This window comes from Vitis vinifera, chromosome 18 (genome assembly GCF_030704535.1).
Source record: "Vitis vinifera cultivar Pinot Noir 40024 chromosome 18, ASM3070453v1".
NCBI lineage: Eukaryota > Viridiplantae > Streptophyta > Magnoliopsida > Vitales > Vitaceae > Vitis > Vitis vinifera.
In genome coordinates, this window is record NC_081822.1 from 16734812 (window position 1) to 16753060 (window position 18249).

Below are 18249 nucleotides of genomic sequence, written 5' to 3' on the forward strand. Positions count from 1 at the left end.
TCACAGTTACTGTGATCATTACAGTCATTGTCACCGTAATTATTACCATAACCGTTACTGTCACCATCACCGTTACCATTACCGTCACCGTTATCATCACCATTACCATTACTCTCATAATTACTATGACTTTTACTGACACAGTGACCGTTACCGTCACCATTACCGTGACCGTCACCGTTACCATCATAGTCACTGTTTCCATTACAGTCATAGTTACCGTGATTATTTCTATTATTGTTACCATCACCATTATCATTACTCTAACAGTTACCATTATCGTGATCGTTATCGTAACTATTACCATCATCGTTACCGTTACAGTCATCGTTACCATGACCATTACCGTCACCAGTATTGTAACAGTCATCGTAACCGTCACCGTTACAATTACCATTATTCTCACCGTCATTGTTACCATTACCGTTACCATCACCATAATCATTAACATCACTATTACTGTCACGGTTACCGTTATTGTCATCGGAACCATCACCATTACTATTATTGTTACGATAACCATCACCGTTATTGTTACCGTCACCGTCACTGTTATTAGTACCGTCACCGTCACCGTTATTGCTACCGTTACCGTTATCGTCACCGTTAATATTTCCATCACCATTACCGTGACCGCTACCATTATTGTTATCATTACCGTTACAGTGATTGTCACCATTACCACTACCGTTACTACTTCTACCACCGTCACTATAGCTGTTACCGTCACTGTTACCGTTACCATCTCCTTTTCCATCACTTTTACCGTCTCCGTTATTGTCACCGTAACAATTACCGTTACCGTCACTGTTACCGTCATCGTTACCATCACTGTTACCGTCACAGTCACCATAACTTTTACCGTTATCGTTACCATCACCGTTACCATCATCATGACCATTATTGTCACCCTTTCCGTTACAGCTACCATCATTGTCTCTGTCATTGTTACCATTATCGTTTTCATAACTATTATCGTTACTGTCACCATTATCATCACTGTTGTTGTTACCATCACCGTTACTATTGCCATTATTGTTACCGTCACCATTATCGTCACTATTACTGTTACCATTACGGTTACAGTCACCGTTACTATTATCGTCATCGTTACCATCATAGTCACCGTTATCGTCAACGTTACCATCACAGTTACCGTGACCGTTATCGTTATCTTCACCGTCACCGTTACCGTCATCATGACAATTATCGTCATCCTTACCGTTTCCATCATTGTTACCGTTATTGTTACCATTATCATCATTGTTATCGTCAATATCACTGTTACCATCATTGTTGCCATTATCGTCACTGTTATCACTATCGTCACCGTAATCATGATCGTTATCGTCGCCATTATCGTTACCATGACCGTGATAGTTACAATCACTATGACAGTCACCATTGTAGTCACCAATACCGTTACTGTCACTATTACCATCAACATCACTGTTATTGTTACTATCACCGTTACCCTTACCATCACCGTTACCGTCACCATTATCAATATCGTCACCGTTATCGTTATCATTATCATTACCGTTACCATTACCGTTACCGTCCGTAATATCGTTATCTTCACCGTTATCATGACTATTAATGTCACCGTCACCGTAACTGTTACCATCACCGTCACCGTTACAATCACCGTTATCGTTACCGTCTCTGTTACCATCACTGTTACCGTCACCATTACCATCATCTTTACCTTGACCGTGACTGTTACGTAACCATGACCGCCACAGTTATCACCACCGTCACCATCATCGTTACCATCACTGTTTCAATCACAGTGTTCATCACCGTTACTATGACTATTCCCGTTACCATTACTGTTACTATTACTGTCACCGTTACAGTAATCATTATTGTTAACATCATCGTTATCGTTACTGTCACCGTAACCAATATCGTCACCATGAATGTGACTGTTACTATGACCATGACCGTGACAGTTACCATCATATTGCCGTCATCGTCACCATCATAATTACCGTCACCGTCACTGATACAATTACCGTCACCGTCATCAATACTGTCACTGACACCGTTACCATTACCATCACCGTCTCATCATTATATGACTGTTACCGATATAGTGACCGTTATCGTCACCGTTACTATCCCGGTTACTATTAGCATTACCGTGACCATCAATGTAATCGCCATTACTGTCATTATCATCATTACCATTACTGTTGTCGTTATCGTCACTGTCGCCGTTACCATCACCGTCACTATTATCATCATTGTGACCGTTACCTTTACAATTACCGTCACCGTTACTATAATCATCACTGTTACCATTACAATTATCGTTTCCATTACCGTTACTATGACCATCCCCATTACCTTTACTATCACCATCACCGTTACCATTACCGTCATCGTTACCGTCATTGTTACTGTGACCGTTACCATCACCAGTACTGTAACCATCACCGTTACCTGTCACTGTTACTGTTACCATTACTATTATCGTTACCGTAACTGTCACCATCACCATTACCATTACCGTTATCTTGATCGTTACCATTACCGCTATCGTGACTGTAATCGTTACCGTAACCGTTACTGTAATCGTTATCATCACCATCACTCTTACTGTCACCGTTACCGTTACCATCTTTGCTTCCATCACATTTACTATCTCCGTTATTGTCATCGTAACAATTACCGTTACCGTTAATATTACCATCACTATTACCATGACTGTTACCATTACTGTTACCGTTACCGTTACAATGACAGTCACCATTACCACTACCACTATTACTTCTACCACCGTCACCCTAGCCGTTACCATCACTGCAACAGTCACCGTCACCATCACCACTACCATTACTATCACCGTCACCGTTACAATTACCATTACTCTCACCGTCATTGTTACCATTACCGTTACCATCACCATAACTGTTAACGTCACTGTTACTGTCACGGTTACCGTTATTGTCACCGTTACTATTATCATTACGATAACCGTCATCGTTATTGTTATTGTCACGGTCACCATTATTGCTACCGTTACCGTTACCGTCACCATAACCATTACTGAGACCATTACCAAGACCATTACCGAGAGTGTTACCGTTACCATCACTATAAACGTTACGGTTACCATTACTTTTACCGTTGCCATTAGCATCACCATTACTGTTACCGCCACCGTGACCATCATCATGACCGCCATTGTTATCATCACTATGATCGTTAGCATATCCGTTACTGTCACCATTACTGTCATTGCTACCGTGGCTGTGACCGTTACTGTCATTGTTACAGTCATTGTTATCGTAACTGTCATCGTTACCTTTACTATTACTGTCACCCTTACCATCACCATTACCATCATTGTTATTACTACCATTACCATTACCGTTACCGTCACCACAATCGTTATCGAGACCATTACTGAGAGTGTTATTGTTACAGTCACAATAAACGTTACCGTTACCGTTACCATTACTGTCACAGTTACCGTTAGCGTCACCATTACTGTTTCCGTCACCATGACCATCATCATGACCGCCATTATTATCGTCATCGTTATTGTCACTGTGACCGTCACCATCACCGTTACTGTCACCATTACCATCATTGTTACCGTGACCATGACCGTGACCGTTACCATCATTGTTATAATCATCGTCACCGTTACCTTTACCGTTATCATAAACGTTACTGTCACCCTTACCATCACAGTTATCGTCACCATCACCGTTACCATTACCGTTACCGTTATAGTTACCGTTACTGTCACATTTATCGTCACTGTTGCTATTACTATCACCGTTACTATTACCGTCACTCTTGCCATTATCTTCACCGTTACTGTTACCAACACCATTATCGTCACTATTATGGTTACCGTCACCGTTACTGTTACTCTTACCATTACCATCACCGTTACCATTACCGTTACCGTCCACGATATCGTTACCATTACTATTACCATCCCCATCATCGCCACCCTTACCGTTTCCGTTACAGTCACCGTCACCATCACCATCACTGTTACCCTGACCGTTATAATTACCATCACCGTAATCGTTACCGTCACTGTTATCGTCACCTTTACCGTTGCAGTCACTATTACCACCACCGTCACCATCACCATTACCGTTACTGTCACCGTAACCGTTGCCGTCAGCGTCAACTTTATTGTCACCATTTTCGTCATTGTTACCGTCTCCGTTACCTTACAATTACTGTTACCAAGACCGTTATCATTACTGTTACCATTATCGTTATAATGACAATCACCATTACCACTACCGCTATTGCTTCTACCACCGTCACCCTAGCCGTTACCGTCACTGTTACCATTACCGCAATAGTCACTGTCACCATTACCATTACTATCATCGTCACCGTAATCGTCACTGTTACAATTACCATTACTCTCACCGTCATTGTTACCATCACCATAACCGTTATTGTCACCGTTACTGTTACTCTTACCATTACCATTACTGTTACCGTTATCATTACTGTTACCGTCCACGATATCGTTACCATTACCGTTACCATCCCCATCACCGTCACCCTTATCTTTTCCGTTACAGTCACCGTCACCATCACCATCACTGTTACCCTGACCGTTACAGTTACCATCACTGTAATCGTTACCGTCACTGTTATCGTCACCTTTACCATTGCAGTCACTATTACCACCACTGTCACCGTCACCATTACTGTTACTGTCACCGTAACCGTTGCCGTCAGCGTCAACTTTATTGTCACCATTTCCATCATTGTTACCGTCTCCGTTACCTTACAATTACTGTTACTAAGACCGTTACCATTACTGTTACCGTTACCGTTACAATGACAATCACCATTTACCACTACCGTTATTGCTTCTACCACCGTCACCCTAGCCATTACCGTCACTGTTACCATCACCGCAATAGTCACTGTCACCATTACCATTACTATCATCATCACCGTAACCGTCACTGTTACAGTTACCATTACTCTCACCGTCATTGTTACCATTACTCTTACCATCACCATAACCGTTAACGTCACTATTACTGTCACGGTTACTGTTATTGTTACCGTTATTGTCACCGTCATCGTTACTATTATCATTACAATAACCGTCATCGTTACTGTTAATGTCACTGTTACCATTATTGTTACAATTACCATTACCGTTACCGTTACCGTCACCATAACCAGTACTGAGAATGTTACCGTTACCGTCACTATAAACGTTACCGTTACCGTTACTTTCACCGTTACCATTAGCATCACCATTACTGTTACCGTGACCGTGACCATCATCATGACTACCATTGTTATCGTCATCATTATCATCACCATTACCATCACCGTTAACATCACTGTGATCGTCCCATCACCGTTAGTATTTCCGTTACCGTCATTGTCACCATCACCGTTACTGTCACCATTACAATCACTATTACCATTACCGTGATCGTTACTGTCATTGTTACCATCATCATTACCGTAACCGTTACTTTTACTATTGTTGTCACCCTTACCATCACCATCACCATCACCATTACCGTCACCATTATTGCTATCGTTACCGTCACCATAACCGAGACTGTTACCGTTACCGTCACTATAAACGTTACCGTTACCGTTATTGTCACCCTTACCGTTAGCGTCACCATTACTATTACCGTCACCATGACCATCGCCATGACAACCACTATTATCGTCATCGTTATCATCACCGTCACTGTGACCATCACCATTACTGTTATCATCACCGTTATTGTCACTGTCACTGTCACCGTTACTATCACCATTACCATCATTGTTACCGTGACCATGACCGTGGCTGTTACCATCATTGTTATCTTCATCATTACCGTAACCATTACCCTTACCGTCACCGTTATTGTCATCATCACCGTTATCTTCACCGTTACCATTACCATCATACTTACCGTTACTGTCACATTTATCGTCACTGTTGCTGTTACTGTCACCGTTACTATTACCGTCATTACTGCCATTACCTTCACCGTTACTATTACTATTACCGTTACCGTTACCGTTACAGTCACTATCACCTTTACTCTTACCATTACCATTACCGTCACCGTAATCGTTACCGTCACTATTACCATCACCTTTACCATATTTGTCACTATTACCACCATCGTCACCGCCACCGCCACCGTTATTATTAGTGTCACAGTCACCATTACCGTTACCATCACCATAACCGTTACTGTCAGCATCAACTTTATCGACACCATTTTCATCATTGTTACCGTCTCCATTACCATTACAATTACAGTTATTGTTACCGTTACCATTACTGTTACCATCATCGTAACCGTTACCATAGTCGTTAATGTCACTATTACCGTTATCGTCACAGTTACCATCACAGTTATCGTCACAATTATCGTCACTGTTACCATAACCGTGATTATGACCGTTACTGCCACACTCACCGTGACCATGACCGTTACTGTTACCCTTACAGTTACCGCTACCGTTACTGTCACCATCATCGTTATAGTCATTGTCACCGGAACCATTACCGTAACCGTTACCATCACCATTACCATCATCGTTATAGTCATCGTCACCATTACCATCAATGTTACCTTGAGCATGAGCTTGATCGTTACCATCACCGTCACTGTTACAGTTACCGTTACCGTCACCGTTTTCATCACTGTTACCTTCACCGTTTCCGTTATCGTTAGCGTCACCATTACCGTTACCATTACCGTTACTGTTACCGTCACCGTTACCTTGACCTTTACCGTTACTGTCACTGTCACCGTAACCGTTATAGTTATTGTTACAGTAACCGTTACCATCACCATTACCGTCATTGTTATCATCACCGTTATCGTTACTATTACCGTTACCATTACTATTACTATTATCGTCACCATTATAATCACCATTACCGTTACTGTTACCATCACAATTTTCCATCACCCTTACTGTCACCGTTTCTATCACCATTATCTTCACTAATATTGTTTTCATTACCGTCATTGTTTCCATGACCGTTACTGTCACTGTTACCTTTACCGTTATTGTTACTGTCGCGGTTATCGTTACCGTTACTGTCACAATTACCGTTACCATTACTGTTACTGTTACCGTCACTGTAATTACCATTATCGTTACTATTACTGTCACTGTTACGGTTACCATTATTGTCACTGTTATGATTACCGTTACCATTACTATTACTGTCATCGTTAGTTACCATTATCGTTACCATTACTGTTATCGTTACAGTTACCATCACTGTTACCGTCACCATTACTATTTCCATTATAGTTACTGTTACCGTCACCATTACCATTACCGTTATTGTTTCTGTTATTGTTACCGTCACCGTTACCATTACTCTAACTGTTATCGTGATCGTTACCTTGACTGTGACCGTTACCGTAACCGTCACCGTCATCGTTACTGTCATCGTCATCCTGACTGTCACAGTTATCGCCGCCGTCACCGTTACCATCACCATTTCAATCACCGTGACCATGACCATTACTGTGACTATTACCGTTACCATTACTGTTATGATTACCATCATCGTTATCGTAATCATTACTGTTACCGTCATTGTTATCGTTACTATCACCGTAACCAATACCGTTACCATTGTCGTCACCACCAATGTGACCGTTACTATGACTATGACCCTTACTGTCATATTACCGTCATCGTCACCGTTACAATCACCGTCACCATCACTGTCATCGTTACCATCACTGTTACCGTCACTGATACCATTACCCTTACCGTTACTCTCATCATTACTATGATTGTTACCGTTACAATGAGCTTTATCATCACCATTACCTTGACTGTCACCGTTACTGTCACTATTACCGTTACAGTTACAGTCATCGTCACCTTCACCGTTATTGTTACTGTTACCGTTACCATCACTTTAATCACCATTACTGTCACTATCATCGTTACCGTCACTATTATCGTTACCATCACTATTACTATTACCGTTACCGTCATTGTTGCCATTAGCGTCATCGTCATCATCACCGTTATCATCACCATGACCATTACCTTTACCATTACTGTGACTATTATCGTCGTAGTAACCGTCACTATTAATGTTACCGTTACTGTTATCGTTACCGTTGCCATCACCATTACAATTACCATTACAGTTTTCGTTACCTTTAACGTACCGTTACCATCACCGTTATCGTTATTGTTACCGTTACCGTCACCATCTCAATCACCATTGTCGTTACCGGCACCATTACCGTCACTGTTACCACTACTATCATCGTTATCTTAACTATTACTGTCAACGTCACCATAACCGTTATCGTCATCATAACTGTTATCGTCACCGTTACCATCATTGTTACCGTTACTATCACTGTCATCGTTACAATTACCATTACTATCACCATCACCGTTACGATTACCGTTATAACCGTTAAAGTGATCGTTACCATGACAGTTACCATTATCATCATCGTTATCTTCACCGTTACCATTGTCGTTATCGTCACTGTTACTGTCACTCTTACCATTACCGTTACTGTTACCATTACCGTTACCGTTATCGTTAATGTTAACATAACTGTTACCATTATCGTAACCATTACTTTCACCATTACTATTATCGTCACCGTTATTTCACCATTACCGTTACAGTTATCGTTACCGTCACTATTACCGTCATTGTTACCGTCACCGTCACTGTTACTGTTACCCTTTATCGTAACCGTTGTAGTGACCATTACCGTCAATGTTACCATCACCGTTACCATGACCGTCACAATAATCGTCAGCATTACTATCAACGTCACTGCTGCCATCATCGTTACTATTACCGTTACCGTTACAACCACCGTTATCATTACCGTTGTCATAATCATTACTGTTATCGTAACCGTTACTATCACCGTTACTGTCACCGTCCCCGCTATCATCACCGTTACTATCACCGTTGCCATGATCGTTATCGTTTTTGTTACCATCACCATTACCGATACTGTTATCACCATCGTTATCAGCACCATTACCATTACTGTAACCGTTACTTTTATCATAACCGTTACCATAATCGTTATTATAACTATTACCGTCACAATTACCGTAACCGTTATCGTTATTATAACCATTACTGTCACTATCAATGTCACCGTCACTGTCACCGTCATCGTTACCGTTATTGTAACACCTAGTACTAACGAATGAAATAGGCAATAATGATTATTTTAGTACTTAACTTTAAGCTTGCTTAATTAGATGTTAAAACTAGTTTAGTGCTAATCATGTTTAATTATGAATTAAACTTTGATTAAGGTTAAGTGGGATTAGTTAATGATCTAAGCATGCTTATTAGGTTCTTAGGGACTAATTAGGGTTATGAAAACCTAAAGGACTAATGGGCAATTATGGGTTTTATTTTTGATAACTTGAAGGACTAAAGTGCAAAATTGGAAATTTGAGTTAGTGGAATGCCACCTCCTACTTGGGTGGCTTGGGTGCTTGGAGACCCCTTTATAAGGGGGCTGCAGCTCGTTTTGCACCATTTCACCTGCAGCAAGTTGGGTTAGAGAGAGAATCTAGAGAGAGAAAGTGTAGATTTGAGGTAAGCAAGTTGTTTAATTTTGTAATTTTCGTTTATTTTGGCTCCTAATGGTATGTTGAAAAGAATTAACGGTAAAAATTGTGTAAAAGTTGAGTATAACTAGCTATAAACCCGTTTTAGTTAAAAATCACATTTAATTAAAGATTAAAGTATTTTAAGTTAAGTATTTTATTAATGGTAAGATCAGCATAAATCTTTGTTTAATTTGGTTTGATTGAAAAATAGATTAGTAAACATGTGATGAATTGAGTTATTTGGACACTTGGGATTTGTTAATAGGTTAGGCTTTAAAAAAAAAAAAAAAAATTAGTGTTTGGTAATTAATTAGGGAAATTAATATGCATTGTAAATGTTGTTTAATTCAATTCATATTTGATTTGAAAACATGTAGGATATAGATTAGAGAATGTGAGAATTAAAAATTTGCAACAATAAACTAAAACCTAAATTATGTTGTTTCATTTCAGTTCCTCGTAATAGGCAAAGATCGCCTACTTAGAAGAAACACAAAAAGGAAGTCGGTGTAAGGTAGGGAATTTTATGCTATTCTATGGTGTATCTGATTTCTTTCCTTGAATTATTTGTTGGAATTTTATGTTATTTCTATGATTTCATAAAATCTTTTAAAGTGTCATTGCATCTCGGTTTATTGCATTGAAATGTTACCATGATGTTGGAACGTATATTGGTATGAAGATTCGTGGTTTTGTGTTGTCGAAATGGTTTATGGTGTGATTGCATTGCAAGAAGGATATGGAATTATCACAGATCATATTCAGATAATTTATTGGTGGCGAAGTGCTTATGTGATGCTACAGGCCTTATCATTTGATATATTGTTTATGTGGGACCGTGGGTCCTTGGGTGAAAGTCCCTAAAGCCCTCGAGGAAGACACTCCGATGTGGGTGTATGGGGTTGGTCCTGCCCCTGGGTTTTAGTCCCTAAAGACACGGGGTTAGTCCTGCCCTTGGGTATGAGTCCCAAAAGACACGGGGTATGACTTGCCCTTGGGTGATGTCCCAGAATAGTCATTATCATATTGATCGAGTATCTTGTGGAGCATTGATATCTGCTGTGTAGATTGTTGGGAGTCAACAAATTATCGGTTGTGAAAGGATGGATGGGGAAAAGCAATGATGAAACCAACAAACACATGCATACATGTTTGACATGATTACACATTTGTTAATGGTTATGAAATGTTTATCATGCATGTTATTAAACGTTTAATTCAAGGTTTTTAAGGGTATACTTAGGATGGTTATAAACTTTCCTACTGAGTTGTGAACTCACCCTATTCCTTCCACCTATAGATGCAGGTCAGAAGACCTATGCAGGAAAGAATGCTTGAGCAATGCTTTACTGTGATTGGATGCTGTTTGCTCATATTGAAAGTCTTTTGAGGCCATGCCTTTTGTATCAAGACTACACCTTTTGTTGGAATGATGTAATGTATATATTTGTTAGATACACTTGTAGTAAGGGCTACCCATAGTAAACAATGGGGTTTGGTATATGTAAAGTAATGTTGTACAAGTTTCTTTTGTGAAACAAAACATATTTTGTTAACTCAATAGTCACAATGTTTATTACAGGATGTACTCTTTATAACAGGTTTTCCATATCCTCTTTTTGAACAAATTCAAGTAGGAACTCAACATTTAAATTTTTTAGAGCACTTATACTGTATTTGAGTATCAATTCTTTAGTTGAAGAATAAATAATAATAATCATAATAAGAAAAAAAAAATTAGGGTGTGACAGTTATCGTCACATTCACAATCACCATTACCATTACCGTCACCGTTACCGTTACCGTCACCATAACCGTTACTATCACCGTTACCATCACTATTACAGTTACTATCACCATTACCTTAACTATTACTGTCAATGTCACCGTTACCATTACCATCACTGTTATCGTTACCAACACTGTTATTGTTATCGTTACCGTTACCACTACTGTTACCATCTTCAATACTGTTATTGTCACCGTTACTATGATCGTTACCGTCACTGTCACTGTCACTATTGCTGTTACCATAACCTTTACTGCCATCGTCACCATTATGATTATCGTTACCATAACCATAACTGTTAAAGTGACTGTTATCGTGATAGTTACCATTATCGTCACCGTTACCATTACCGTCGTAGTAGCCGTCACTATTACTATTACCGTTATCATCACCGTTACCGTTACCGTTACTATCACCATTGCCATTACCATTGTCATCACCGTTACCTTTAATGTACCGTTACCGTCACCGTCACCATTATTGTTACAATTACCGTTACCGTGACCATCAGAGTCACCATTACCGTTACCGTGATCGTTACCGTTACTATCACCGTTACCATTACTATCATCGTTACCTTAACTATTACTGTCAACATCACCGTTATCATCACCGTTGATGCGACTCATGGTAGCTTAGCTTTTAAGGCGTATCAACAAAATTTATACCTTGAATACTATTACTAAAGTAGCCAAGCTACTATAGCATAGTGGTTCTAGGATCGTTCACTGGGAAGGGTTTTCGCAAACACAAGTGATATTCAAATTAGGAAAATAGGTGATTTTCTTATAGATGTTAGCTTTAAAAGAAGATGTAAATGTTTTAGAAAGATTTAAACTAATCTAAGCTAACATTAAAGACTAAAATGAAAGGGTGTAAAAACAAGTTTCTCAAAGATAGGATAGCTATGCTCTGGCTCTTATGCAAATTGGAAATCTTAGGATAGGCTCCTCGCGTTGGGGTTGCAACTATGGTGATGCTTGCTTCCCGAACCGGTATGGATTTAGCAAATCAAGTTTTAATCCTTTAAAATGGCAAAACAGATGGCAGTGAATTTCATCAATGGTTATTCACCTTAGACTTCCTTTGAATGGCTCGTAAGAGATAACTAATGGTCTAAAGCCAAAAGCTTACCAAATATTGGCAACTCAAAGTCATTCCAGGTGATAAACTCACCTTTCAATGGCCATTGAAATTGGTTCTAACGGATTAATGCAAAACTTGGAATTGAAAACCTCACCTTCCAATAGCTTGTAGGAGATAACTAATGGATAGAAATCCAAAAGCTTATCAAGTATTGGCCGTTGGAAGTTGTCCAAAGGAAATAAAAACCAAACTTTGCATTAATGAACCTTTAATGAAAAACATCTACCTTACCTTCCAGGTGCGAGAAATTTCCATGGGATTGCATCCAAGCCATCACATAACATCCATACTTTGAGAAACTAAAAGTTTTAGCCAATCATCCTCTGAGGAAAAGCCCTCAGAGGCTGTTTGGCTACTAAGAAAATAGAAATGGGGAAGAACAGGAGAAGAGAGAAAAACAGAGCTTTATATATTTCTCAGTGTAAAACGTAACACCTCCTTTCTTCAAGAGGTGATTTCCACCCCATATATAATCTTTACAAAAGCAAAAGCTTGTGATTGGTTAGTTACAAGGATAAGAAAGGAAATTACATCAAAAAATACATAAGAAAATATCTAAAGTGGAGTCGGCAAAAACAGAACAAAATTCGCACCACGCATGGGCTGTGCGAATTTTGAAGGTGTTGTGCGAAATTTTCGCACAAGCCTGGAGCAGTTGGCTTCCGAAGGCCATATCTTCCTCATTTCAGCTCCAAATCATACACAGTTTGAAGCGTTGGATTCTTGACTTCCTGATCTTTGAAATGGTATATAGCATGTAGAAAATGGACTTCGGGAAGTGCTCCAAAAGTGCGAAAGAAGACTGCAGCTGCTGTCCTCTTTGCTTCTCTTCACTTTGCTTGCTTTTCCTCTTTGCTTCTCTTTGCTTCTTTCCTTTACTTGGCTTGTCTTAATGATCCGAAAGGCTGTCAAAACACTAAAACTAGCCACAAATATGATTAGAAGACATTGCTAGGTCCTTAACATGCCAATTGGACTAAAGATGGAGAACTACTACACAAAAGTGCTTAAAACATAATGAATTAAAGGTGTAAAATAGCACTTTTTGGGTAGTAATCAACCGTCATCGTCACCATCACCGTCACCGTCACCGTTATCATTACCAACACTGTTATCAGTATCTTTACTATTAGCACTACTGTTACAGTCTTCGATACTGTTATCGTCACCGTTACCGTGATCGTTACTGTCACCGTTACCATGATCGTTACTATCACTGTTACCGTAACTGTTACCACAACCGTTACTATCACGGTCACCGTTACAATTACCATTATTGTCACTGTCACCATTACGATTATCATTACCGTATTCATAACCATTAAAGTGATAGTTACCATTATTGTCACCATTACTGTAATCATTACCGTTACCCTCACCGTAACCGTTACCATCACCATCACCTGACTATCATCGTTACCATAACCGTTACTATTACCGTTACAGTTATAGTTATCATCACCGTTGTTGTGACCGTTATCATGATCGTGACCATTACCATCACCATTACTGTAACTGTCACTATTACCATTACCGTCATCGTTACCTTGATCATTTCCATCATCGTTATTGTTACTGTTATCGTTACCATTACCGTTACTGTTATCGGCACCATTACTGTCTTTGTTATCGTCACCATAAATTTCACTATGATTGTGACCGTCTTCGTTATTGTCACCATTACCGTCACCGTTACCGTTACCATTACAGTCACCGTTATTGTCAACATTACCGTCACCGTTACCATTACTATGATCGTTACCATTACCATCATCATGATAATTATCGTCACCCTTACAATTATCGTCATTGTTACCATTACTATCACCATTATCGTCAGCATCACCGTTACCGTCACTGTTGCTGTTACCATCACTGTTATCATTACCGTTACTGTTACCGTAATTGTGACCGTTATTGTCAACATTACCGTTAGCGTTACCGTTTTGTTCGCCATTACTGTTACAGTTAAAGTTATAGTCACCGTTACCAACATCGTTACCGTTACCGTCACCGTCATAGTTACCGTTACCATCACTATCAGCATCATAGTCACCAATACCGTTACCGTCATCGTTACTGTTACTATCACCGTTATCGTCAACGTCACCGTTACCGTTATCGTTACCCTTACCATCATCGTTACCGTTACCGCCACCGTTATCAATACCATCACCATTATCGTTATCGTTATCGTCACTGTTACCATTACCGTTACCATTACCATTACCATTACCGTCCGCGATACCGTTATCTTCATCGTTTTCATGGCCATTACCGTCACCGCCACTGTAACTGTTACCATAACCGTCACCATTACCCTTACCATCACCGTTACCGTCATTGTCACCGTTAGCATTACCGTCACTGTTACAGTCACCGTTACCGTTACCGTCTCTTTCACCATCACCGTTATCGTTACCATTATTGTTTCTGTTATTGTAACCGTTATCTTTACCGTTACCGTTATCGTGATTCGTTACCGTAACTGTTACCATCATCGTTATCTTGATCATGACTGTTACCGTAACCGTCATACTTTATCGTCACTATCAACGTTACCATCGCCGTTTCAATCACCGTTACCATGACTATTACTGTCACCGTCACCATTACCATTACTGATACCATTATCGTTACCGTTACTCTCATTATTACTATGACTGTTACTGATGCAGTGACCGTTACCGTCATTGTTACCGTTACAATTATCGTCACTATCACTGTCACCATCATTGTTATTGATACTGTTATTGTTACCATGACCATCACCGTAATAGCCATTACTGTCCATGTCACCGTTACCGTCACCGTTACCATCACCGTTACCATCACCATTACAGTCATTGTTACCGTCAACGTCATCGACACCGTTATCGTCATCGTGACCATTACCGTTACCATTACCATCACTGTTACCATCGTAGTAACCGTCACTATTACCGTTACCGTTATCATCACCGTTACTATTACCATCACCGTTACAGTTACCGTCACCGTTACCATTACCATCACCGTTACCATTATTGTAATCACAAGTTATCATCACCATTACCATTATGGTGACCGTTCCCGTTACCGTTATCATCACAATTACCATCACCGTTACAATGACCGTTACTGTTACCGTTACTGTCACTGTGACCGTCACTATTTCCATCACCATCACAGTCACCATCACTGTTACCGTTACTATCACCATTACCGTCACTATTATTATCAACGTCATCGTTACCGTTACTGTCACCAATACCGTTACCGTCACCGTTATGTATAACCGCACCATTATCATTATCCTTATCGTTACCATTACTATTACCTTCTTCGATACTTTTATCATCATCGTTATCGTGACTGTTACCATCACTATCACCATAATTGTTACTGTCACCATCACCGTTACCATTACCGTCACCCTTACCATTACTCTCATCATTACTATGACTGTTACCGATACAGTGATCGTTACCATCATAGTCACCGTTACCGTTACAGTCATCGTCACTGTTACAGTTATTGTTATCATCACCGTTACCATTACTCTAATCGTTACCGTTATCGTGATCAATATCGTAATTGTTACCATCGCCGTTACCATCGCCGTTACCGTCATCATTACCTTGATTGTGACCGTGATCGATACCATCACCAGTATCTTAATAGTCACCCTTACCGTCACTGTTACTGTTACCATTACTGTTACCATGACCGTAACTGTCACCATCACCATTACCATTACCGTTATCGTGGCCGTAACCTTTACTGTAATCGTTACCATAACCATTACTGTAACCGTTATCGTCACCATCACTCTTATCGTCACTGTTACCATTTCCATCACCTTTACCGTCTCCGTTACTATCACCGTAACAATTATCATTACCATTAATATTACCATCACTGTTACCGTGACTGTTACCATTACCGTTACTGTTACGATTACAGTGACCGTCACCATTACCACTACCATTACTGCTTCTACCACCATCACTATAGCCATTACCGTCATTGTTACTATCACCGCTATAGTCACCATCATCGTTACCGTTACTATCACCGTCACCGTTACAATTACCATTACTCTCACCATCATTGTTACCATTACCGTTACCATCACCATAACCGTTAACGTCACTATTACCGTCACAGTTATTGTTACCATCACCATCACCGTTGTTGCTACTGTTATCATCACCATAACCGTTACCGTGACCATTACCAAGACCGTTACCGTTACTGTCACTGTCACCATTACCGTTAGCGTCACCATTACTATTACCATCATCATGATCGTCACTGTTATCATCATCGTTATCGTCACCATTACCATCACCGTTAATGTCACTGTGACCGTTACCATCACCGTTAGCATTACCATTATCGTCACTGTCACCGTTACTGTGACCGTGACCATGGCTGTTACCGTCATGGTTACTATAACTGTTACCATTACCTTTACCATTATCATAACCGTTACTGTCACCCTTACCGTTATCGTCACCAGTACCATTATCGTTACCGACGACGTTATCATCACCATTATCGTGACTGTTACCGATACTGTTACCATCACCGTCACCATTATCATTACCGTTATCGTAGCCATTAGTGTCACTATTACCGTCACCATTACCATCACCATTATCGTCACCGTCACCGTAACCATTACCGTCACCGTTACCATTATCGTTACCGTGACCTTCAACGTAATCGTCATCGTTACCATCATCATGACCATTATCGTCACTCTTTTCGTTACAATTATCGTCATCGTCAATGTCATCATTACCGTTACCATGACCGTTACTGTTACCATTACTATCATTATTATCGTCACTGTTGTTGTTACCGCCACCGTTACTGTTAGCGTCACTACTCCCATTATCGTCACCGTTATTGTTACCAACACCATTATCGTCACTGTTACCGATACGGTTACGGTTACTGTCAACATTATTATTACTGTTACCATTACCGTCACCGTTATCATTACCATCACCATTACCGTTACCGTCCATGATATCGTTACCGTTACCATCACCATCACCCTTACCGTTACTGTTATAGTCACCATCACCGTAACCCTTACTATTACCATCACCGTAACCATTACCGTCACTGTTACCGACACCTTTATCATTGTAGTCACAATTACCACCACCGTCACCGCCATCGTTATTATTACTGTCACAGTCACCAGTACTGTTACCATCACCATCACCTTTATCGTCACCATTTCCGTCATCATTACCATCTCCATTACCATTGCAATTACTGTTACTATTCTTGTCACCTTTACCGTGGCCGTTATCGTTAGCGTTACTGTTACCGTCACTTTTACCGTTATCGATATTGTTACCATCATAGTTTCTGTTACCGTTACCACTACCATCATCGTAATTGTTACCGTTACCATTACCGTTACTATGACCGTTATCGTCATCGTGATCGTTACCATCACCATTACTGTAACCATCATTGTTATCGTCACTGTTACCATAACTCTTACAATAATTATAGTCGTCACCATTATCATCACCATTACTATTACTATTACCGTCACCGTCACAATTACCATCACTGTTACCGTTATCGCCACTGTTATTATTACTATCACCTTTATCATTACTGTTACAGTTACCGTCACCGTCACCATCACCCTTACCTTTATTGTTACGGTCACCATCATCGTTATTATTACCGTT

General features: G+C 40.0%; 5 protein-coding genes across 5 annotated transcripts; all 5 read right to left on the reverse strand.

Moving 5' to 3' along the window:
- Positions 1-263: 263 nt before the first annotated feature.
- Positions 264-1627, reverse strand: LOC132253120 (uncharacterized). The gene is made up of 5 exons (XM_059734514.1): positions 1541-1627; positions 863-1475; positions 689-807; positions 629-636; positions 264-549 (listed from the first exon to the last, which is right to left on the reverse strand). Exons 1-5 carry the CDS (start codon positions 1625-1627, stop codon positions 264-266), a joined length of 1113 nt encoding a protein of 370 aa, XP_059590497.1.
- Positions 1628-1722: 95 nt separating this feature from the next.
- Positions 1723-2665, reverse strand: LOC132253121 (cell wall protein IFF6-like). Its single transcript, XM_059734515.1, has 2 exons — positions 2067-2665; positions 1723-2005 (listed from the first exon to the last, which is right to left on the reverse strand). The coding sequence occupies exons 1-2, from the start codon at positions 2663-2665 to the stop codon at positions 1723-1725; spliced, it is 882 nt and encodes a 293-aa protein (XP_059590498.1).
- A 127-nt stretch (positions 2666-2792) lies between these two features.
- On the reverse strand, positions 2793-5112 carry LOC132253122 (uncharacterized). The gene is made up of 4 exons (XM_059734516.1): positions 4202-5112; positions 3920-4128; positions 3752-3834; positions 2793-3692 (listed from the first exon to the last, which is right to left on the reverse strand). Exons 1-4 carry the CDS (start codon positions 5110-5112, stop codon positions 2793-2795), a joined length of 2103 nt encoding a protein of 700 aa, XP_059590499.1.
- A 236-nt stretch (positions 5113-5348) lies between these two features.
- On the reverse strand, positions 5349-6833 carry LOC132253123 (uncharacterized). Its single transcript, XM_059734517.1, has 4 exons — positions 6732-6833; positions 6600-6677; positions 5562-6468; positions 5349-5452 (listed from the first exon to the last, which is right to left on the reverse strand). Exons 1-4 carry the CDS (start codon positions 6831-6833, stop codon positions 5349-5351), a joined length of 1191 nt encoding a protein of 396 aa, XP_059590500.1.
- Positions 6834-16200: 9367 nt separating this feature from the next.
- On the reverse strand, positions 16201-18230 carry LOC132253124 (uncharacterized). The gene is made up of 4 exons (XM_059734518.1): positions 18120-18230; positions 17574-18048; positions 17251-17506; positions 16201-17158 (listed from the first exon to the last, which is right to left on the reverse strand). The coding sequence occupies exons 1-4, from the start codon at positions 18228-18230 to the stop codon at positions 16201-16203; spliced, it is 1800 nt and encodes a 599-aa protein (XP_059590501.1).
- Positions 18231-18249: the final 19 nt, after the last annotated feature.